This window comes from Trachypithecus francoisi, unplaced genomic scaffold (genome assembly GCF_009764315.1).
Source record: "Trachypithecus francoisi isolate TF-2019V2 unplaced genomic scaffold, Tfra_2.0 Lachesis_group14, whole genome shotgun sequence".
Classification (NCBI taxonomy): domain Eukaryota; kingdom Metazoa; phylum Chordata; class Mammalia; order Primates; family Cercopithecidae; genus Trachypithecus; species Trachypithecus francoisi.
The window spans coordinates 23,516,928-23,541,190 of NW_022681459.1; the positions used below are offsets into that span (position 1 = coordinate 23,516,928).

A 24,263-nucleotide genomic window follows, 5' to 3' on the forward strand; every position below is an offset into this window, starting at 1 on the left:
CAGATACTACTTTTAAAGAATTAATATTAACCTTAAATTATTTTAAAGCTAAAAATGTATTCATTAGACCCTCAACTGGAGCTCATTTTAACTACTTTAATTGCATGTTATTTTTTGAAGACTGTTAACATTAAGACTGAGGCTGAGCTCCTCTTTCCTCAGAGTATGTGTATTCTGTTTTCAAAAGCCTTTTCTCAGCCCGGCACGGTGACTCACGCCTGTAATCCCAGCACTTTGGGAGGCTGAGGCGGGCGGATCACCTGAGGTTGGGAGTTCGAGACCAGCCTGACTAACATGGAGAAATCCCGTCTCTGCTAAAAATACAAAAATTAGCTGGGCATGGTGGCACAAGCTTGTAATCCCAGCTACTCAGGAGGCTGAGGCAGGAGAATCACTTGAACCCAGGAGGTGGAGGTTGCAGTGAGCCAAGATCGCACCATTGCACTCCAGCCTGGGCAACAAAATCGAAACTCCGTCTTAAAAAAAAAAAAAAAAAAAAGACTTTTCATTGTGTAAGTCATTTACTCTAGAGAAACCTTGCCTAAATAATAGCAGCTATGTAAATCATGTGTAAGTTTTGTGAATATCTTACTCATGCAGTGATTCTTTTTGGAATTTGCTATTTTTCCCTTCCTTTTGGCCAGCTTCTGTATGTATTCTTGCAAAAATACTTCCTGTGGCTATCTGGCTTGATGGGAAAATTAATCATGGGATTAGTAAGAGAAACTTGCTTGCTAAATTGATTCTTTGGAAGCACTTAGATATTTTTTTGCTCTTTATGAAGATATTGAAGTATTGCCGAGATATGAGACTTCAAAAATGTGGCTAACAGTTTCAGACAGAACAACGGTTGTTTCACGGAACAGTGTGGGCTTTCATGATGTTTGTACCTTTCTCTTTTGTTGCGTGTGGGCGACAGTATTGCTTCAACTAACGTTTATTACTTTAAAACACAAAAGGTATGAGGAAGTAAGCCAAAACAGTCCACGGTCTTCAAACAGGACCTAGGGTGGCAAGAGCAGTGAAGGCTGAGTGAGCACACAGAGCAGGAGGGCATGGCATGTCCCTGTGTGCTTCCTTTGGGCCTCAGATTCTTCATGTGGCAGATCCAGTTGATCATGCTGCCTGTGATCTCAGACGCTTGATTCTTGCTGTCACATAGATCTCTTAAGCTTGGGTCATACGTCATTGAGAAATCATTTAAGCTCTCACCTCCGGCTGCATAGTAGAATCACTTGGGGAGTGTTTTAAACTCCCAAAGTCAGGCTGCACTTCACATTAATTAAGTCAGTGTCCTTGGGGTTAGACCCAGATAACTATTTTTCAAGGTCTCCCGGGTGAATTCCAGTGTACCGTCAGAGCCGAGCACCGTTGATCTGTGTCTTCTGTTGAGTATTTATTTATAAATGTTGAACTTGAGTGGTTCATGAAACAAACGGGATCAGCATATCCACCTTTTCACTGAGGCAAGCAGGGAGAGGGAGGGGAAGCAGAGCGGTGCCCCTGTTAGAGATGTAAATGAACAGTGAAAAGACTTTCTCCACGGCCTCTAAAGGTAACCACTATTGGCTTTTGTGTGCATACTTGCACACATTCATGTGTATGTATTTTATTTACATTAAACTGCATATATTTGTATGGAAATTTACACAACGGGATTATACCATGTAATTGATAACTAAACATTTCCATACCATTCTTTCAAAAAGCTTAAGTAACATTTCATCACAGGAATACGCTCCTAATGGTTACTTTTCGTTAGAAAGAATATACTGGCCGGGCATGGTGGCTCACGCCTGTAATCCCAACACTTTGGGAGGCCGAGGTGAGTGGATCACGAGGTCAGGAGATCGAGACCATCCTGGCCAACATGGTGAAACCCCATCTCTACTAAAAATACAAAAATTAGCTGGGCGTGGTGGCGGGCTCCTGTAATCCCAGCTACTTGGGAGGCTGAGGCAGGAGAATCACTTAAACCCAGGAGGCAGAGGTTGCAGTGAGCCGAGATTGCACCACTGCACTCCAGACTGGCGACAGCGAGACTCCATCTCAAAAAAAAAAAAAAACATACTGTGAAAATTAATACATACCACACATGATTTTCTGATTACATCCAGAGTGTAAATTGTTAACAGTGAATGTAATAGGTCAAAGAATGTATGCCATGTACATTTAAATAAATGTTGCCATCCGAAAAAGGTTGCAGGAATTTATACTTAGGACGAGTAATAAATATGACTTTTCCTCAAAATCTCTCAAACTTAATTTGATATGTGAAAATATGACAGCTGACATTTGTCTCAGTCCTTACATTGGCCATTTTAATTTTCTGTGTTCTATACATGTTCTTTGCCTATTCTACTGGGTTCTTCTTGCTGTAAAGAAGCTGAAAGCTTGCCTTAATTTGGCCACACATCACCCAAAACTACCCAGACACTACCCATTTCTTCCTATTTCAGAAAATTCACAGTAGGTTGTCTTTTTCTTTTTATTATTATTATTTATTTATTTATTTTTTTGAGACAGGGTTTCATTCTGTTGCCCAGGCTAGAGGGCAGTGGTATGATCATGGCTAACTGCAGCCTCAACCTCCGAGGCCCAAATGCTTCTCCTGCCTCAGCCTCCTGAGTAGCTGGCACTAAAGGCGTGCACCACCATGCCCACCTAATTTTTCTGTTTTTTGTAGAAACAGTTTCACCATGTTGCCCAGACTGGTCTCAAGCTCCTGGACTCAAGCAATCCACCCTTCTGGGCCTCCCAAAGTGTGATTACAGGCATTTGAGCCACCGCACCTGACTGGTTAAGTCCTGTTTTCTGCAGTGTCTCATAAACAGGGACTCACTGAAGTGGCTTGAAAATCTAAATAGAATCCTGTCTTTGCATATTTGTCTGTTGAATGTTGGTCACAGCTCACAAAGTGAATGCTATTAATACCTGATTGGTGTAGAGGAAAAAATAAATGTGTTGCTTTTTAGAATTGTTTCTTGATCACAGAGTTAACTTTCATATACTAGCCTGTAGGAAGAAAGTCTGGTTAGGAGTTAAGAAACCTTTTAGAGCCACAATTTCTTAGAGAGTCATCAGGACTCAATATCTTGGTAACAAGACAGAATAAATTTAAATTTGAATATAAAACATTTTTACCCCAACCTGGCTAACAATATTTAGGTTATGTATGTGCTTGATATGTGAATATCTAGAATTTGGCTGTAGTTTTGTTTTTTTTGTGGGTTTTTTTTTTTTTTTTTTTGGAGACAAGGTATCACTGTTGCCCAGGCTGGAGTGCAGTGGCATGATCACAGTTCACTGCAGCCTCAACCTCTCAGGCTCAAGTGATCCTCCCACCTCAGCCCTTACGAGTAGCAGGCACATGCCACTGCACCCAGCTAATTTTTGAATATTTTGTAGAGACGATTTGCCATGTTGCCCAGGCTGCTGCAACTTCTAGCCTGAAGCAATCTGCCTGCCTTGGCCTCCCAAAATGCTGGGATTACAGGCATGAGCCACCATGCCCAGCTGGCTGTATCTTCATAATAAAATGTAATGGTGTTTTATATTCACAAAAGACTCAAGTCTTCCTAATCTCCCATGGGGTTCCTTTTGGAAGTGAGGCCCTTGGTTTGTACTGTGATCTGAACCAAGACTCAAGGTAATTTGAGTATATAATTTTTTTTTTCTAGGCAATTTCCCTTGTTTTGTGACTCCCTTGGTGGGAATCTCTCTCAAAATGTGGTATTCATGGAGGCAATTGAGGTACCAGCAAGCTTGTCCAACCCACCTTGCTTGGTTGTTTTGTTTTAGGTTTTTTTTTGTTTTCCCCAGGCTGGTCTCAAGAAATTCTGGGCTCAAGGGATCTGCTCACTGTGGCCTCCCAAAGTGTTGCGATTACAAGCGTGAACCACTGCTTCCGGCCTTAAAAAATACATATTTTTGAGACAGGCTCTTGCTTTGTCATCCAGGCTGGAGTAGCAGTGGCGCGATCACGGCTCATTATAGTCGTAACCTCCCGGGCTCAGGTGATCCTACTACCTCAGCCTTTTGAGTAGCCAGGACCACAGGCAGACGCCACTATGCCCAGCTAATTGTTGTATTTTTTTGTAGAGACAGATTTTTGCCTTGTTGCCCAGGCTGGTCTCAAACTCCTGGGCTCAAGCGATGCACTCCCCCACCTCTTAATCTCTTAAAGTGTGGGGATTACGGGAATGAACCCTAATTTATGGTTTTGTTTTTTTGTTGTTGTTTTTCTATACTCTGTATACTCCAGGGTATTTCAGAGGTAAGGTGATTTCAATACATCTAATAAATTTCCTGATCTAGACTTGGTGACAGCCATTTCTCCAAGAGCTCTGCTTCGTTTTGTGGGAAATGCTATTTGAAGACCATAATCTAGGCACAGATGTAGTCATTGTTTTTAGTTAGGCCATTTCTTTTTCTTTTTCTTTTTTTTCTTCTTATTTTTTTCTTTCTTTTTTTTTTTTTTTTAGACAAGGGCTTGCTCTGTTGTCCAGGTTGGAGTACAATGGCATAATCATAGCTCACTACAGCCTCAAACTCCTGGGCTCAAGTGCTCCACCTTCCTCAGCCTCCCAAGTACCTGGGACTATAGGTGCGTCCCACCATGCCTGGCTGATTTTTTTTTTTTTTTTTCTAGATACAGGGTCTTGCTGCATTGCTCACGCTGGTCTTGAACTCCTGGGCTGCTTCAGCCTCCCAAAGTGTTGGTATTACAGGCATAAGCCACTGTGCCTGGCCTAGTTTGGGCATTTCTAGGCCTTTTTAGTGGACTGAACTAAAAGAGACTATAGTCTCTTTTGCTGAAAATCTTGGTTCCTAACCACATAATTATTTGCTCTTCCCAATGTATACATAAATACGCATATATGTAACAATACCAGTATTTTCTAGCCATAGTATGACTGGAGGTAAATTTTCTTTGGGGTAGTATAAAATTTCTGTGTTTGCCAATCACTTGAAATAATAACTCCTTGTGTGCATCACAATGTTTCTTCATCCATGTTGCTGCCTGCGTCAGTCAGTGTAGAGTTCTCCAGAAAAACAGAGCCAATATGATAGATGCAAGAGATTGATCAGGAGGAGTGGCTTAAGTGGTTATGGAGGCTGAGAGGTCCCATGATCTGCTGTCTGCAAGATGGAGACCCGAGAAAGCCAGTGGTATAACAGTCCCACTCCTAAGCCCTGAGAACCAGGGACACCAATGGCGTAAGTCCTGGAGTCGAAAGGCCTGAGAACCAGGAGCTCTGACATCTGACGGTGGAAGATGGATGTCCCCAACTCAAGAAGAGACAGAATTCACCCTTCCTCCACTTTTCTTTTCAGACTCAACAGGTTAGATGATGCCCCAGATACTGCCCAGGTTGGTGAGGGCAGATCTGTACTCAGTCTACTGATTCAAATGCTAAAGTCTTCCAGAAACACCCTCATAGTCAGAAATAATGTTGACCACCTGTCAGGTATGTCTTAGCCCGGGCAAACTGACACGTAAAATTAACTATCACAGTCAGTATTTCTTTTGGATTACTGAGTAGAATGCTGTGGTATGAATATGGCACAGTCTGATTACCTTTTCTCCTGTGGGTGGACATTTGGTATCTTTCCAGTTTGGGGCTGTTATGAATAATGATTCTTGTATGAGTTTGCTTTTGTTTTCCTGATACATATGCCAAGGAGTGGAATTGCTGAGTCATGGGGTAGGCATATCAATAACTTTATTAGACACTGCTGAACAGTTTTCTAAAGTATTTACATCAGTTTATACTTCTACCAGTAGTGTGCCAGAGGTCCTGTTGTTGCCATTCTCCTGTAGTGATTTATGTTATTTCTCCTATTTTTCTTTTTTTTCTTTTTTGAGACTGAGTCTGTTTCTATCACCCAGACTGGAGTGCAGTGGCATGATCTTGGCTCACTGCAACCTCCGCCTCGTGGGTTCAAGTGATTCTAGTGCCTCAGCCTCCCGAGTAGCTGGGATTACAGGCGCTGCCACCATGCCTGGCTATGATGATTATTATTATTATTATTTTGAGATGGAGTTCTGCTCTTGTCGCCCAGGCTGGAGTGCAATGGCACAATCTCGGCTCACTGCAATGTCCGCCTCCCAGGTTCAAACGATTCTCTGGCCTCAGCCTCCTGAGTAGCTGGGATTACAGGCGCCTGCCACCGCGCCCGACCTGTTTGTTGCATTTTTAGTAGAGATGGGGTTTCGCCATTTTGGCCAGGCTGGTCTCGAATTCCTGACCTCAAGTGATCTGCCCACTTCAGCCTCCCAGAGTACTGGAATTACAGGTGTGAGCCACCATGCCTGGCTTCTCCCTGTTTTTCTTATTCTGATATATCCTCAACATTTTTTTCCAACCCTTTACTGAACTTTTTATTTCTGTTATCAAAACTTTTTTTTTTTTTTTTTTTTTTTGAGACAGAGTCTCACTCTGTCGCCCAGGCTGGAGAGCAGTGATGCGATCTCAGCTCATTGCAACCTCCGCCTCCTGGCTTCCAGTGATTCTCTTGCCTCAGCCTCCCGAGTAGCTGGAATTACAGGCACACACTACCACTCTGGATAGTTTTTGTATTTTTAGTAGAGAAGGGGTTTTGCCATGTTGGCCAGGTTGGTCTGGAACACCTAGCCTCAAGCAGTCTGCCTGCTTTGGCCTCCCAAAGTGTTGGGATTACAGATGTGAGCCACCGTGCCTGGCTCAGATTTTGATTTTAGAATGTTCACACTTACAAATGGAAATTAAAGTGTGTTGAGAAGTTTTTTTTGAAGCTGAGTTAAGAGTTAGTGCTTTTATATCAATTTTCATTATTAAAAAGTTCTCAGGAACCAAATAACAGTGGTCCCCTTAAATGGAGGCAGTTCTGCCCAAAATGGATGCTTGGGGCCCAAGCTGAAGGCCAGTGGTTGTTGAGGAATCTAGTTAGAATTGCGTTATAGGAATTCCTTTCTTTTTTTCTTTTTTTGAGATGGAGTCTAGCTCTGTCACCCAGGCTGGAGCGCAGGGGCACCATCTTGGCTCACTGCAAGCTCTGCCTCCTGGGTTCATGCCATTCTCCTGCCTCAGCCTCCCCAGTAGCTGGGACTACAGGTGCCTGCCACCACTCCCGGCTAATTTTTTGTATTTTCAGTAGAGACAGGATTTCACCGTGTTAGGCAGGATGGTCTTGATCTGCTGACCTCGTGATCCGCCTGCCTCGGCCTAAAGTGCTGGGATTACAGGCGTGAGCCATCGTGCCCGGCAGGAATTCTCTAGTCCAACATTTGTGGTGCAGACTTTGAGGTTTTGAGCAAATAAATAACTTCTTTCTTTCTTTTTTTTTTTTTTTGAGAAAATATTTGAGATAGCCCGGGGCCTCTCTCTGGAGCCGCATCCCCTGCCCGTGTTGGCTTATCAAGTTGGCACTGAAGTTGGATCTCTAACATGTTCGCCAAGAAAGCCAACTCCTTCGTGTACTTTTAGTACTTAAAGCATGTGTTTTTATCTTTTAAATCCACAGTTCAGCGTCGTGACACTTCAAGAGGTGGGCAGATCATTCATTTGTGAATGAATAGCATTTATGAGAAATTTGGAGAAATTTGATGTTGGAGAGACACCAAGAATCCCGAGCTTTCCAAAACAGACTGAGGTTTATGAAAATGCAAGCTCCTGGAGCAGGGGCCTCTGCTGGATGTTCGGAATCATGGGGCTGGTAGGGCCAGGAGGAGTCTGTACTTTCATAACAGCCAAATTATCTAAAGTATATAGTCATTCCCAGTCCAAAATCTGTAAATTCTGGAGAGAAAAATCTAAAAACTGCATATTCGGATTATGTTATTCTAGCTTCCTGTAGAAATCAGGCTTCAAGGAGCATACAGCCATTCTTACCAACATGAGACACTGATTTTTAGGCAGTATCTGTACCTTTCATAAAGCTGGCTAAAAGCATCAGCCAGTATTTATATAAGAATCCATGTCTGTTCTTTTTTTCCAAAAATCCTAGAGCATTTGGTTCCTCAGATAAACCTGTGTGTTTCTTTTATCCAGGAAAAGTAGCGCATCCAGAGGTACTTGTTTCCTGGCCTTCTGCGAAGTCCACAAGTAAATTAGGTCTCATCTGAAAGGTCCCATTTCAGATGTCCCATTTCAAAGGCCTGCGGTATCTGTGCCTACCGATCAATTTACTGCCTCACTTTAAAATGTGAGTCTGTTCTTAGAAAGGGTTTATACTATAATAATAAAATAGCATCTACTATAATAATAAAATTTAAACAACCTTGCGCTAGGTACTGAACAATTTCATAGCTTTGAACTCTCCCAAATGTTCTAGAAGCCAATATAGAAACCCAGAGATCTCAGTTTTTGTTTGCAGAAGGGGCAAGAGAACCTGTCGTGTTCGCCCTCCATAGGGTCGGTCTAACACACAGCCCAGGCTCTGTAAACGTCTGCTAAAAGAACTAATCAACAAGGAATAAGTAATGGATAATAATAATAAATAATAATGAATCCATTCTTCCTGCGGTTGTGGGTCTGGCGGGAATAAATTCCGGCCCGGATTCCGACCCCAGGGCCAGAGCGGGACGCGCCTCCAGGCCTAGGAGGGGGCGGGGCTTCCCTGGGGGTACCGCCCACGTCGGGCGGGACCTGAGGGGCGCTTGAGGGGCGGGGCGTCCATGAGGTCCCACCCATGCGGGGGGCGGGGCCTGCGGCGCGCGGGAAGCGGCGCGCGCTGCGCGGGAGGTGACGGCGCCCCTGACCGTCCGGGTCCCTGCAGGTACCGCTTCCCGGGGCTGGCCCGGGCGGCTCCGCGGCTCTTTTGGTCGGGTCGATCTGGGGCCAGAGGCCCTCGCCTAGGGCGGGTCCCTGGGGCCCGGGATAGCTCCGGAGGGCGCGCGTTCGGGCGGCGAGGCCCCGTCCACCCCCGGCCCCGCGCGGCCTCCTCCCGGCGGCCTCCGTCCCAGCTTCCCGGGCCCAGCGCCAGGTCCCTGGGAAAGGCGGAGTTCTGCTCTCGCCCCGCCGCCCCGGTCCCCTACCCCGTTTGCCCCCCTCTTCCGGGAGGCCCCTCCCGGGGCGGGCCCCTACCTGGGCTCTCAGGGCGCGCCCCTAGACCCTACTAAGCGGGGACAGGCCGTGCAGATGGCCGGGGCCCCTAGGTAGCCTCCACCTGGATATTTGGTTTTGCTTTTCTGGACGTAGCGGCGTATCATAAACTTGTGGATGTCAGGACCCAGCGAAGCATTTTAGGTGGAGCTAGCAAGATGTTCTTGTCAGATGGCAACGTTAACATCCTTTCCCAATGCAGTGTGCATTTTATTTTATTTATTTATTTTTTGAGGCGGAGTCTTGCTCTGTCGCCCAGGCTGGAGTGCAGTGACCAGATCTTGGCTCACTGCAAGCTCCGCCTCCCGGGTTTACGCCATTCTCCTGCCTTAGCCTCCGGAGTAGCTGGGACTACAGGCGTCCGCCACCTCGCCCGGCTAGTTTTTTGCATTTTTTAGTAGAGACGGGGTTTCACCGTGTTAGCCAGGATGGTCTCGATCTCCTGACCTCGTGATCCGCCCGTCTCGGCCTCCCAAAGTGCTGGGATTACAGGCTTGAGCCACCGCGCCCGGCCCGCAGTGTGCATTTTAAATGGCTCCTGCCCTATTCAGCGCTCAGTAACCCTTCGCTGCTGCTAACACTGTTGTTTAATCCATCACCAGCATTTTGCAGCTTTCCTCTGTCTTGAAGTAGAACGGTGCCCGAGAAACGTTTTGCCCCTTCAAGACTCAGGAGGATGAAAGTCATCACTTGTGAAATAGCCTGGCACAACAAGGAGCCCGTGTACAGCCTGGACTTCCAGCATGGGGCGGCCGGGAGGATCCACAGACTGGCGTCTGCGGGCGTGGACACTGCTGTCAGGGTAAACTGGGGCAGAGATAGCCATCTGGGAACACTGCTTGAAGCAATAGTTTTCATTCTTTTATTTAAAACCAATGTCGGCTGGGCACGGTGGCTCACGCCTGCAATCCCAGTGCTTTGGGAGGCTGAGGTAAGAGGATCACTTAAGTCCTGGAGTTCGAGATCAGCCTAGGCAACATAGCCAGAAATGAAAAAGTAGCAGGACGTGGTGGTGTGCAGCTGTAGGCCCAGCTACTTGGGAGGTTGAGGTGAGAGGATCGCTTGAGTCTTGGAGTTTGAAGCGAGCAATGATCATTCCACTGCACTCCAGCCTGGGTGACAGAGCCAGACCCTTCTCTTAAGTAAATGAATGAATAAATGAACATATGTCAACAAATCCAAACTACTTTGTCATCTAGCCCAGAATGCTAAATTTCCAGGGCCTGCGGTGAAAAATGAAAGCAAAAGACAGCTGCTTTTTTTTTTTTGAGATGGAGTCTTGCTCTGTTGCCCAGGCCGGGGTGCAGTGGTGCAATCTCGACTTACTGCAACCTCTGCCTCCCAGGTTCAAGCTATTCTCCTGCCTCAGCCTCCCAAGTAACTGGGACTACAGCCACTCATCACCACACCCGGCTAATTTTTTTATGAAGTAGAGATGGGGTTTCACCATGTTGGCCAGGCTGGGCTCGAACTCCTGACCTCAGGTGATCCACCCACCTTGGCCTCCCAAAGTGCTGGGATTACAGGCCTGAGCCACCATGCCCGGCTCTGCTTTCTTATTTGATTCATTTTCCCTAGATTATTGTAACTGGACGTTCATTGTTTTGGGATTCTGATCCTGGTTCCTATTGGGTAACAAGTTGCTCTAGAAAGAAGGTGGAGGGGAACAGTAGACATTTATGTTTTAGATAGGGATTTCTTTCCGAAAATAAGCATAGTTTTTTTTTGTTTTTTTGTTTTTTTTGAGACAGGGTCTTACTGTGTCGCCCAGGCTGGAGTGCATGTGGCCTGATCGGCTCACTGCAGCCCTGACCTCCAGGGCTCAAGTGATCCTCCCACCTCAGCCTCCCGGGTAACTGGAACTACAGGCATGTGCTATCATGCCTGTAGCACACTTGGCTAATTTTTTAAAATTTCTGTAGAGACCAGGTCTCACTATGTTTCCAGGCTGGTCTTGAACTCCTGGCCTCAAGTGATTTACCCACCTTGGCCTCCTAAACTGCTAGGATTACAGTTGTGAGCCACCACACCCAGCCCATAATATTGTTTTAATACAAACAGTACAATATGTGCCCATTCTATGTTTTTCAAATGAATGTTTTGGTATCGACAGATCTGGAAGGTAGAAAAGGGACCAGATGGAAAAGCCATCGTGGAATTTTTGTCCAATCTTGCTCGTCATACCAAAGCCGTCAATGTCGTGCGTTTTTCTCCAACTGGGGAAATTTTAGCATCGGGAGGAGATGGTGAGTATTGCTGGTCTTCAGAGATTCTTTAGGAACCAGATAGATACCTGTGTGTCTCGTGTCAGATAGTGAGATTTGAGCTGAATATGCTTTTTTAGGGGGGATGGGATAGAGTGTCGCTCTTATTCCCCAGGCTGGAGTGCAGTGGCGCAATCTCAACTCACTGCAACCTCCGCCTCCCGAGTTCCGGTGATTCTCCTGCCTCAGCCTCCTGAGTAGCTGGGATTACAGGTGCCTGCCACCACACCCAGCTAATTTTTTTTTTTTTTTTTTGTATTTTTAGTAGAGATGGGATTTCATCATGTTGGCCAGGCTGATCTCGAACTCCTGACCTCAGGTGATCCACCTGCCTCGGCCTCCCAAATTGCTGGGATTACAGGCATGAGCCACCGCGCCTGGCCTGGATATGCTTTTTATTTCAGATATGGCCGACCTTCTCAATCTGTCATTTCGGTAGTTCAGTAAAATAATGTTCTAGGGAGTGCGGTAGAGTCGGAGAGGGAGGACAGCAAGATGACACCGGGAACACCTGTTTGAAAACAGCTGCTTTCCTGCTAGCTCCCACTGGGCTGTTCCGAGACAAGATGGAGAGGCACTTACCTTTCCATCACATCCCAAGCAAGGTGGTGGCTGTTCTGGTTTTGTTTGATTGTTTGTTTAATATCTGTGGTGATCAGAGTCAGTTCATTGTCTCTGTATAATTAATTAATTGGCTTTAGGACTGTGTTATTAATTAATTGGCTTTGGGAGTTTTTTTTTTTAACCAGTCATCTTTTATTTGGGTTTTTATTTTTTATTTTAATTTTTTTATTTTTATTTTTATTTTTTGAGAGAGTCTCACTCTGTCACCCAGGATGGAGTGCAGTGCCACGATCTTGGCTTACTGAAACCTCCGCCTCCCGGGTTCAAGCGATTCTCCTGCCTCAGCCTCCCGAGTAGCTGGGACTACAGGCGCCCACCACCTCGCCCGGCTAGTTTTTTGTATTTTTTAGTAGAGACGGGGTTTCACCGTGTTAGCCAGGATGGTCTCGATCTCCTGACCTCGTGATCCGCCCGTCTCGGCCTCCCAAAGTGCTGGGATTACAGGCTTGAGCCACCGCGCCCGGCTATTTTTTATTTTTATTTTTTGAGAGAGTCTCACTCTGTCACCCAGTATGGAGTGCAGTGCCACGATCTTGGCTTACTGAAACCTCCGCCTCCCGGGTTCAAGCGATTCTCCTGCCTCAGCCTCCCAAGTAGCTGGGGTTACAGGCGCCTGCCACCATCCCCAGCTAATTTTTGTATTTTTAGTAGAGATGGGGTTTTGCCATGTTGGCCCGGCTGGTCTTGAACTCCTGAGCTCAGGCAATCTGCCTGCCTTGGCTTCCCAAAGTGTTAGGATTACAGGCGTGAGCCACCGTGCCTGGGCTATTTGGGCATGAATTCTAAAGTGGGATATGAAAGAATCCAGCAATGGCCAAGTTCCTCATGGCGGGGTGCCATGCTCAGAAGCGCAGCATGCCCTCCCACTGGCCCCTCTTCAGTGGGCTCTGAGTAGCTGCTCATGTTTGATCTCCCTGTAAGAAAAGTAGTAGCTGAAAAGCACATAAGCTGCCAGCACTGTGGAAAGCCCCGCGATGCTCCCTTTCCTCACAGTGACATACTTGTTGTAATACCCATAGTAACCTCTGAAACGCTCCAGCAGTGCCCGTCGGGGTAAGATCCCACATCAGTACCCAGCTTGGCAGCTCCTCTGGTCTGACATCCATGCGTTTTCTCCCATTCCCTGCTGTGCCTGATGCTGCTCTGGAGTCCTGGTGTCTGCAGTGCCAGGCTGCTGGAGGGTGCTGGGGAGGGAGCATACCGGGAGTGTCGTTAATGAATGGCCTTGTGATTTGTGCTTACTTGTTTGTGGGAATAGATTGATTCTTGTTTTCTGCCTGTGCTTAAATGGGATAAAACTATATAGAAAAAGTAAACCAGGCTGGGCGCAGTCGCTCACACTTGTTGTAATCCCAGCACTTTGGGAGACCGAGGCAGGTGGATCATTGGGATCAGGAGTTCGAGACCAGCCTGGCCAATATAGTGAGACCTTGTCTGTACTAAAAATACAAAAATTAGCTGGGCATGGTGGTGCACTCCTATAATCCTAGCTCCCCGGGAGGCTGAGGCGGAGAATCGCTGGAACCTGGGAGGTGGAGGTTGCACTGAGCCAAGATAGGATCATTGCACTCCAGCCTGGGCAACAGAATGAGACTCTGTCTCAAAAAAAAACAAAAAGTAAACCTTCCTTTTTACCATACTTTAAAACAATCTAGAAACTATTACAAAATAAAACAGAAATCTAAAGTTTTATTTTTGCAGAAGGAGGAAAAGAGACCTGGTTGAGTTCAGTGCCATGATGCCCACAGCGCATGACAGGGTGTGTGTGTATGTGTGTGTGCGCACGCGCACACACGCCGATTTGTAGAGGGAAAGGTGGGGAGCAGGAGCGTCACCTAGGGGTGGCTGCCTGCTGTCTGCCCTGAGGTTGCACATGGCAGTCCCCATTTTCCAAAGTGCCTTGGCCTTGGAGGCCCAGAAACCTGCTGTTGTCAGCATGCAGAGAGTGCTCATCCATCAGGGCCAATGGCGTCTTAACCAAGCTCCCAGACTAATGTGTACAATCAGGATTACAGTTAACTTAGTATGGGAATACAGGCTGGGTGCAGTGGCTCACGCCTCTAATCCCAGCACTTTAGGGGGCTGAGGTAGGCAGATCACCTGAGGTCAGAAGTTCGAGACCAGCCTGACCAACATGGAGAAACCGCGTCTCTACTAAAAATACAAAATTAGCTGGGTGTGGTGGTACATGCCTGCAGTCCCAGCTATTCAGGAGGCTGAGACAGGAGAATCGCTTGAACCTGGAAGGCGAAGGTGGCAGTGAGCTGAGATTATGCCATTGCACTGTAGCCTGGGCAACAAGCGTGAAACTCCATCTCAAAAAGGAATAAAAAAAGAATGGGAATGCGCGTGTCCTCACAACCTCATTCATTCACTCTCCTGCTGTGCACATTTCTTTTTTTTTTTTTTTTTTGTTGAGACGGAGTCTCGCTCTGTCTCCCAGGCTGGAGTGCAGTGGCCGGATCTCAGCTCACTGCAAGCTCCGCCTCCCAGGTTTACGCCATTCTCTCGCCTCAGCCTCCCGAGTAGCTGGGACTACAGGCCCCCGCCATCTCGCCCGGCTAATTTTTTGTATTTTTTTAGTAGAGACGGGGTTTCACCGTGTTAGCCAGGATGGTCTCGATCTCCTGACCTCGTGATCCGCCCGTCTCGGCCTCCCAAAGTGCTGGGATTACAGGCTTGAGCCACCGCGCCCGGCCTGTGCACATTTCTAAAGGAAGCCAAGGGATGGTCAGAAGGTTACGTGGTAATCGTGGAGTCAGAATGTGGGGAGTCATCGGACTCAGACAATGGGTGACCTCAGGCTAAAGTACCTGATATGTCTATAATGATATTAATAGCTGACACTCCCATGGGGCTTACTATCTGCCAGCCATTGTGTTGTAAGTGTGTTATACACATTGACCAATTTAATCCTCAGACCAGCCTGTGAGGTAGATACATTGTTTTCCCCATTTTTGAGACAGGGTCTTGCTGTGTCACTCAGGCTAGAGTGCAGTGGCAAGATCAGGACTCACTGCAGCCTCTACCTCCCGGACTCAAGTGATCATCCCAGCTCAGCCTCCTGTGTAGTGGGACCACAGGTGTGTGCCGCCACACCTGGCTAATGTTTTTGTTTTTTAGTAGAGACAAGGTCTTGCTGTCTTGCCCAGGCTGGTCTTGAGCTCCTGGGCTAAAACAACCCTTCCGTCTCAGCCTCCCAAAGTGCTGGCATTACAGGCATGAGCCACCCCACCCTGCCTATTATCCCCCATTTACAGGTGAGGAAACTGAGACATCAAGATGCTAAGTGACTTGCTGAAGGTTTCTCAGCAGGAACATTTGCCAACCCCTGCACTAGGGGTTCTTTGCTGTTTTGTTTTTCTGTTCAGCTATTTATAGATTATGCCTTCAGTTTTGTTAACGTAGCCAGTGTCGTTTTGCAGTGGCATTTTGCTGGCCTAGGGACCCTTCTGTTGAAGGTGATTTTGTATAGCTCTGATCTATTATGAATTTGATTTTGGAGTTTTCGCTGAGAAGGCAAACCTCCTTTCCCTGTTGAAATGCTTGGAAGTAAATCATTGTGGCTATAGTGTCCACTGAACAACGTAAATGTTGTTTTAATACCCTGAACATCCTGATGTGCAGCTCATTTTTTGTGTGTTTTTAGTAGAGACAGTTATCCAGGATGGTCCCGGGAGGCGGAGGTTGCAGTGAGCCAAGATTGCGCCACTGCACTCCAGCCTGGGCGACAGAGCGAGACTCCGTCTCAAAAATAAATACATAAATAAATAAAAATCCTGACGTGAAGGAGTGTGGGTGAAGCGTGGATCACTGTAATTGAATCGCCCCACAGATGCCGTCATCCTGTTGTGGAAGGTGAATGATAACAAGGAGCCGGAGCAGATCGCTTTTCAGGATGAGGACGAGGCCCAGCTGAACAAGGAGAACTGGACAGTTGTGAAGACTCTGCGGTAACTTGGAGGGACCCTGGCAGTGATCTCTCTTTATGCCAAGTGCATTAAATGGAATATACATTTTGACTTTTTTTTGGTGTGTTTCTTTTGAGATAGGGTCTCATTGTCACCCAGGCTAGAGTGCTGTACTGTGATCACAGTACCCTGCAGCCTTGACTTCCCGGGCTCAAGTGATCCTCTCACCTCCCAAATAGCTGGGACTACAGGCACATGCCACCACACCCTGCTAATTTTTACATATTTTGTAGAGACGGGGTCTCACTATGTTGCCCAGGCTGGTCTAATTTAGAAGTTTTATTTATGTGAAACAGTCCTAAGACAATAGTTTTAAAGGATGAAAGCATAATTAAAATGGATTTTCTTAGTTTCTCCTATGAATTTTTCTCAGTAAAAAGGATTCAATTTTAAAGATACAGCTATCCTTTTTTTTTTTTTTTTTTTTTTAAGATGGAGTTTCGCTCTTGTTGCTCAGGCTGGTCTCAAACTCCTGACCTCAGGTGATCCACCCACCTCACCCTCCCAAACTGCTGGGATTACAGGCGTGAGCCACCGCACCCGGCGAGATACAGTGATCCTTGAAAGTAGTGTTTTATAGCTAATATAGTGCCAGTGGAAATTTTGGAATCTCATTTTTTGCATAGTTCTGGAGCTTGCCCTTATATTTTTGATAACTTGTCCTTTTTTGAGTTAATAATTGCTTTTGTTTTGTTTTGTTTTGTTTTTTAGATGGAGTCTCACTCTGTCGTGTGGGCTGGAGTGCAGTGGCATGATCTCGGCTCACTGCAGTCTCCACCTCCTGGTTTCAGGGGATTCTCCTGCCTTAGCCCCCAAGTAGCAGGGACTACTACGGGTGTGCACCACCATGCCTGGCTTTTTTTTTGGTTAACTTTTTTTTTTTTTTGAGACAGAGTCTCACTCTGTTGCCAGGCTGAAGTGTAGTGGCACAATCTCAGCTCACTGCAATCTCTGCCTCCGAGGTTCAAGTGATTCCCCTGCCTCAGCCTCCCGAGTAGCTGTGTCTACAGGTGTGCACCACCACACCCGGCTAATTTTTTGTATTTTAGTAGAGATGGGGTTTCACCGTGTTGGCCAGGATGGTCTCGATCTCCTGACCTCGTGATCTGCCTGCCTCGGCCTCCCAAAGTGCTGGGATTACAGGCGTGAGCCACCGCACCTGGCTGATTTTTGTATTTGGAGTAGAGATGGGGTTTTACCGTGTTAGCCAGGCTGGCCCTGAACTGACTATAGGCAGTCTGCCTACCTCGGCCTCCCAAAGTGCTGGGATTACAGTTGTAAGCTGCTATACCTGGGGAGTAATTGCTTTTTTCCTCTTTGTTTTTGGATTCTAGGGGCCACTTAGAAGATGTGTATGATATTTGCTGGGCAACTGACGGGAATTTAATGGCTTCTGCCTCTGTGGATAACACAGCCATCATATGGGATGTCAATAAAGGTAAATGATATGTTTTTGTTATTAGCAGGAAGAAATATTCTAAGCATCTATAAAAGCCTAAAAGCCTAACTTGCTTTAACTTTTTTTTTTTTTTTTTTTTTTTGAGGCAGGGTCTCGCTTTGCCGCCCAGGCTGGAGTGCAGTGGTATGATCTGGGTTCACTGCAGCCTCCACTTACTAGGTTCAAGCAATCCTCCTGCCTCAGTCTCCCAAGTAGCTGGGACTACAGGCACATACCACCACACCCAGCTAATTTTTGTATTTTAGTAGAGACAGGGTTTCTTTTTTTTTTTTTTTTTTTTTTTTTTTGAGACGGAGTCTCGCGCTGTCACCCAGGCTGGAGTGCTGTGGCCGGATCTCAGCTCACTGCAAGCTCCGCCTCCCGGGTTCACGCCATTCTCCTGCCTCAGCCTCCCGAGTAGCTGGGACTACAGGCGCCGCCACCTCGCCTGGCTAGTTTTTTGTAGTTTTTAGTAGAGACGGGGTTTCACCGTGTTAGTCAGGATGGTCTCGATCTCCTGACCTCGTGATCCGCCCGTCTCGGCCTCCCAAAGTGCTAGGATTACAGGCTTGAGCCACCGCGCCCGGCCGAGACAGGGTTTCATCATGTTGGCCAGGCTGGTCTCAAACTCCTAACCTCAGGTGATCTGCCTGCGTCAGCCTCCCAAAGTGCTGGGATTACAGGCATGACCCACCGCCCCTAGGCCTAACTTGCCTTAACTTTATTTTTTATTTTTATTTTTTTGGAAACAGAGTTTCGCTCTTGTTGTCTAGGCTGGAGTGCAGTGGCACAATCTTGGCTCACTGAAACCTCCACCTCCTGGGTTCAAGTAATTCTCCTGCCTCAGCATCCCGAGTAGCTGGGACTACAGGTGTCTGTCCCCAGGCCTGGCTAATTTTTGTATCATTAATAGAGATGGGGTTTCACCATTGGCCAGTCTGGTCTCGATCTCCTGACCTCAGGTGATCTACCTGCCTTGGCCTCCCAAAGTGATGGGATTATAGGCATGAGCCACCACACCCGGCCTACTTGCTTTAACTTTAAAAGCAACACAAAAAATTGTTTTAGGGAACTAGAGTAGGTGGTTGGCTCAACAGGATAGGGTTTAGTACCATATGCCATGGATTGTCAGAGGGTAAGAGGCTTAGTAGTGGTGCTGCAAGTTACTGATACTGGGGCCAGGCAAATCCCACATGGTGGGGCCAGCAGATTAGATGACAGGCCCGAGCCCTGCCTTTATGGAGGTTAGGATCTCGGAAAGATTAACAAGTCACTTATAATTTATAGGGCATTGCATGCTAGTTGATGGGGTAGGTTTCCATTTTAGAAGATCAAGGAAAGCCAAGGACATTCTGTTCTCTAGTTGGGGAGACAGTGGACATGTGAAAAGTTATAGTGGTGTAAAAATAGCTGTGAAATGCCGAAAGCAAGTAGTGGCTAACTCCTAACCATTTTTACCTCCCGCCATCCTTTACTCAAACTTTGTTGTCTCCCAAACCTCTTCCTGCCAATTCTACAACTCAAGTACCTGGGTAGGGCAGTTGTTATTGGCTGCCCCTGCAGCAGTGTGTCAGCCCAGTTCTCATTCAGTCTATAAAAATTGTTGCTCTTTTTAGTTCCATGCTGTCCAGCCAAGCCATCCTCCATCCTCCATTCTGTCTTGTTTCAGGTTTTTTTTTTTTTTTTTTGAGATGGAGTCTCCCTCAGTCGCCCAGGCTGGAGTGCAGTGGTGCGATCTCCGCTCACTGCAACCTCTGCCTCCCAGGTTCAACAATTCTCCTGCCTCAGCCCTCAAAGTAGCTGGGATTACAGGCCCCCCCCCAACCCCAGCTAATTTTTGTATTTTTGGTAGAAATGGGGTTTCCCCATGTTGGCCAGACTGGTCTCGAACTCCTGACTTCAAGTGATCTGCCTGCATCAGCCTCCCAAAGTGCTGGGATTACAGGCATGAGCCAGGATTTTAGGTTTTACCATAAGTGTGATGGGTTGTTACTGAAACTCACCAAAAACCTCAAAAAAAAAGAATGACTTGTCAGGCACAGTGGCTCACGCCTATAATCCCAGCACTTTAGAAGGACTGCTGAAGCCTAGGAGTTAAGACCAGCATGGGCAACATGGCAAAAACCTCTCTGTACCAAAAAAAAATGCAAAAATTAGCTAGATGTGGTAGTACCTGCCTATAGTCCCAGCTACTAGGGCTGCTGAGTCTCTTGAGCCTGGGAAATTGAGGCTGCTGTGAACTCTGATGGCGCCACTGCACTCCAGCCTGAGCAACAGAACCAGACCCTGTTTCAAAAAAAAAAAAAAGAAAAACAAAAAGGAATGGCCAAGACTTCATAACTCCCTTGTCTTTTCGTAACTCCCTTGTCTTTTTATGCAGGCAATCTCTGTGTGCTAAATATTTTCCCCAAAGTCCCTTTTTCAGCCCTGTTCACATTGTCTGCTCTGGGCCCTCCTCATCTCTCTCTTGGTCTACTCTGTCACCTCCTAACTAGCAACCCTCTTTGTCATCTTCTAAACCTGTTTCACCTTTAAAATGCAGGTGACTCCTCAGCTCGAATACCCACAGCCTTTTCCTTACACACAAGGTCTCTGGAACACTTCTCCTTTCCTCCTTATCTTCTGTTCTTGGCCCTCCTGTGTGCCCATTAACAGTTCTCAGCTGCCTCTCACTGCTCCATATTCTCTTCACTAAGCTGTCTTAACCTGGGGATTCCCTGACGATACCTTCTTCCACCCTTCATCTCCTCTTCATCCTGCCTGACCTGGGGAGCTGAACTTAGATCTTCTCAGACCCTCTGCCCTGTGCTGTCAGCTCCCCTCCCCGGGTCCACGTGTGTGATGCTTGCCTGTTGATGGGTCCGTCTGATCTGTGAGCTCCCTGAGGGTGGGGACTGCATGAAGTCATCTCTGTGGCCCCAGAGCCTGACACAGGATTTAGTACGGAGTCTCTCACTTACTGCCTGCTGAGTGATGCATGGTAAAGGGAATAATATTTTTTTTTTTTTTGGAGACGGAGTTTCGCTGTGTCGCCCAGGCTGGAGTGCAGTGGCCGGATCTCGGGTCACTGCAAGCTCCGCCTCCCGGGTTCCCGCCATTCTCCCGCCTCAGCCTCCGAGTAGCTGGACTACAGGCGCCCGCCACCTCGCCCGGCTAGTTTTTTTTGTATTTTTTAGTAGAGACGGGTTTCACCGTCTTAGCCAGGATGGTCTCGATCTCCTGACCTCGTGATCCACCCGCCTCGGCCTCCCAAAGTGCTGGGATTACAGGCTTGAGCCACCGCGCCCGGCCAGGGAATAATATTTAAGTCATACTTTATACCATTTGGGCTCAAATAGGTTTTGATAATGCTGTTTCGGTGTGTGTGTTTTTTTGTAGGACAAAAGATATCAATTTTTAATGAACATAAAAGTTATGTCCAAGGAGTAACCTGGGACCCTTTGGGTCAATATGTTGCTACTCTGAGCTGTGACAGGTAAATTCAGCTTTAGCATTTACTTGGAATTTCTTTGTATTTACTTGTAATTTTCTGAAGAGAGGTATTTATTGCCACTTAACCAAGATTTATCATAGTCTAGCTTTGATTCTTTTGTTCTTGTTTTCATACTCATTCTTACAACATAATCAGAAATTGGAAATTAATTAGGACAAGTGCCTTCCATGAAGTTTGTACTTAGTAAATCTTTTTTTTGTTTGTTTAAGACAGAGTCTCACTCTGTCACCCAGGCAGGTGTTGTGGCACAATCTCATAATCTCAACTCACTGCAACCTCTGCCTCCTGGTTTCAAGCGATTCTCCTGTCTCAGCTTCCCTAGTAGCTGGGATTACAGGCACATGCCACCATGCCCAGTTAATTTTTGTATTTTTAGTAGAGACAGGGTTTCACCATGTTGGTCAGGCTGTTCTCAAACTCCTAACCTCAAATGATCTGCCTGCCTTTGCCAATGTGCTGGGATTATAGGCATGAGCCATCACACCGGGCCCTGAACTTAGTAAATCTTTATTATTATTACTATTTTTTTTTTTTTTTGAGAGAGAGGCTCACTATGTCACCAGGCTGGAGTGCAGTGGCGTAATCACAGCTCATTGCAGCCTTGACCTCCTGGGCTCAAGCAATCCTCGTAATTCAGCCCCCCAAGTAACTGGGACTACAGGTGTGTACCACCACACCCGGCTAATTTTTATATTTTTTGTAAAGATGGGATTTTGCCCTGTTGCCGAGGCTGTTCCTGAACTGTTGAGCTCAAGCCATCTGTCTGCCTTGGCCACCCAAAGTGCTACGATTACAGGTGTGCTACAGTGATTTTTATTTTTATTTTTTAATTGTTTTTTGACACAGAGTATCACTCTGTCCCTCAGGCTGGAGTGCAGGGGTGTGATCTCGGCTCACTGTAACCTCCACCTCCCAGATTCAAGCGATTCTCCTGCCTCAGCCTCCTGAGTAGCTGGGATTACAAGTGTGTGCCACCATGCCTGGCTAATTTTTGTATTTTTAGTAGAGACAGAGTTTCACCATATTGACCATGATGGTCTCCAACTCCTGACCTCAGGTGACCTGCCCGCTTCGGCCTCCCAAAGTGCTGAGATTACAGGCGTGAGCCACCTCGCCAAGCCCAGTGATTTTAATGACTCCATTTAAATCGATATAAAAAATAAACTATTTTTGTCCTTTCTGAAAAGAAGTCTTGTTGCTGTGTTTACTGGCATAATTGCATTTAATTGTATTGTTGGAATAAATATTTTTTAAAAATGAGGAGTGCCTCCTATATTACTTAATAGTCCTTTTGAATATTTATCTAACTACTTTTAATTAAAACAAATTGAATATAAGATGGCCTTGGAATAAAAGTGGTAGGGAGGAGTTAGTGTTTATTTTTCATAGAATTTCCTGCTGTATTCTAAATACCATTTATTTTCTGATAAGTGTGTTTTATTCAGACAGTCATCAGTAAAACAATCTGATTAGCTAGTGGGAGTAATGTGACTTACCAAAAAAAATTTTTTTTTTTTTTGAGACAGAGTCTCGCTCTGCTGCTCAGGCTGGAGTGCAGTGGCATGATCTTGGCTCCCTGCAACCTCTGCCTCCTGGGTTCAAGTGATTCTCCTGCCTCAGCCTCCCGAGTAGCAGGGATTACAGGTGCCCACCACCACACCCGGCTACTTTTTTGTATTTTTGGTAGAGATGGGGTTTCACCATATTGGCCAGGCTGGTCTCAAACTCCTGACCTCAAGTGATCCACCCGCCTCCGCCTCCCAAAGTGTAGGGATTACAGGCGTGAGCCGCTGCGCCCAGCCTGTGATATCCTTTAGGTTGTTAATGCTTGCTTCCTTCTTAATTACCCAGTTGTGAATATCATTGATAAAGGCTTTTGCAGACTGAAAGTTGTTGAGGTGGTAATAGGCTGTTGGTAATAAGTTGTTTCTGTGTGAAGCATAATTCATTTACTAGAAGTGGTAAATCAGACATATTCTTTCTTCAGGGTGCTGCGAGTGTACAGTATGCAGAAGAAGCGTGTGGCTTTTAATGTTTCAAAGATGCTGTCTGGAATAGGTGCTGAAGGAGAGGTATGCAATATTTTGCTATTCTTTTTCAGCAGCGCTTTAACTGAGACTTAGGAAGGCGTGAGCTCCTCCCATACCCTTGCGGCCAAATCACTGGCCTCAAGGAGCCGATTCCTGAACTACAATAAGGTTTCCTTTTGGACAGTCAAGGCTCCGTTACTGTGGTGGGCTAGTCTGTATGGAAATGGGGACATCTGGAGACCAGGGGAGAGCCACTGATGGAGGATAGGACAGTGGTTTTCCACCCTGGCTGCACCGTGGAATCACCTGGGAAGAATTACAAATATGGGTGCTGGCCGGGTGCGGTGGCTCATGACTGGAATCCCAGCACTTTGGGAGACTGAGGCGGGTGGATCACTTGAGGTCAGGAGTTTGAGACCAACCTGGCCAATATGGCCAAACCCCATCTCAATGAATTACAAAAATTAGCCAGATATGGTGGTGCAGGCCTGTGATCCCAGCTACTAGGGAGGCCGAGGCATGAGAATCACTTGAACCTAGGAGGTGGAGGTCTCAGCAGTGAGCTGAGATCATGCTACTGCACTCTGGCCTGGGTGACAGAGCGAGACTCTATTTCAAAAATAAAATGAAATAAGGCTGGGCATGATGGCCCACGCCTATAATCCCAGCACTTTGGGAGGCTGAGGCGGGCAGATCACCTGAGGTCAGGAGGTTGGGACCAGCCTGGCCAACATGGTGAAACCCCGTCTCTACAAAAAATATAAAATTAGCCGGGCGCATGCCTGTAATCCCAGCTACCCAGGAGGCTGAGGCACGATAATTGCTTGAACCTGGGAGGTAGAGGTTGCAGTGAGCTGAGATCGCGCCATTGCACTCCAGCCTGGGTGACAAGAGCGAAACTCAGTCTCAAAATAAATAAATACAAATAAAAATATGGATGCTGTGGGCCCAGCCTGAGTGGCGTGATTCTCTTGGCTGGAGCTAAGCAGGGCCTCCGTGAGTCTCAGGTGTAGCAAGGGCTGGTCACTACCGATCTGGGAAGATCCCTACATGAGGCAACAGAAGATAGGCAGGTCGAGCGTTGGATCTGTCTGGCAGCAGGCAGTTTATCTTCGCAGGTAGGTAGAGAGCTTTGCTAGCAGACAGCGGAAACCCAGCCAAAACACTGGTATTTAGGAATAGGAAGGATTTTGACTTTGAAAGAATTGGCAAATGAAAATAAGACCCTATTTCTAAAGGAATCAAGGCTACTGAGGCATGCAGCGAGGTGCAGGGGAGCAAGCTGGTTACTGGCTCCACACGGGGACAAGGTGCAAATGCACCCAAGGAACCAGGGTAAGGCAGTGTGAGCTGGGCA

The 24,263-nt window shown here is 46.7% G+C and overlaps 1 protein-coding gene across 3 annotated transcripts in view; it reads left to right on the plus strand.

Annotated features, from left to right (window-relative positions):
• The first annotated feature begins 7,972 nt into the window (after positions 1-7,972).
• The window catches only part of CHAF1B (chromatin assembly factor 1 subunit B), a 32,796-nt gene continuing 16,505 nt past the window's right edge, over positions 7,973-24,263 (plus strand). For 2 of the 3 annotated variants that reach the window (XM_033232428.1, XM_033232430.1), the window contains exons 1-7: positions 8,677-8,760; positions 9,689-9,888; positions 11,200-11,332; positions 15,810-15,927; positions 17,280-17,383; positions 20,762-20,858; positions 22,864-22,948. In XM_033232428.1, the coding sequence (XP_033088319.1) occupies positions 9,763-9,888; positions 11,200-11,332; positions 15,810-15,927; positions 17,280-17,383; positions 20,762-20,858; positions 22,864-22,948 (663 nt within the window). In that variant the 5' untranslated portion in view covers positions 8,677-8,760; positions 9,689-9,762. Of the gene's footprint in view, positions 8,188-8,676; positions 8,761-9,688; positions 9,889-11,199; positions 11,333-15,809; positions 15,928-17,279; positions 17,384-20,761; positions 20,859-22,863; positions 22,949-24,263 lie in introns of those variants that run through there. The other variant, XM_033232429.1, reaches the window with a different exon arrangement.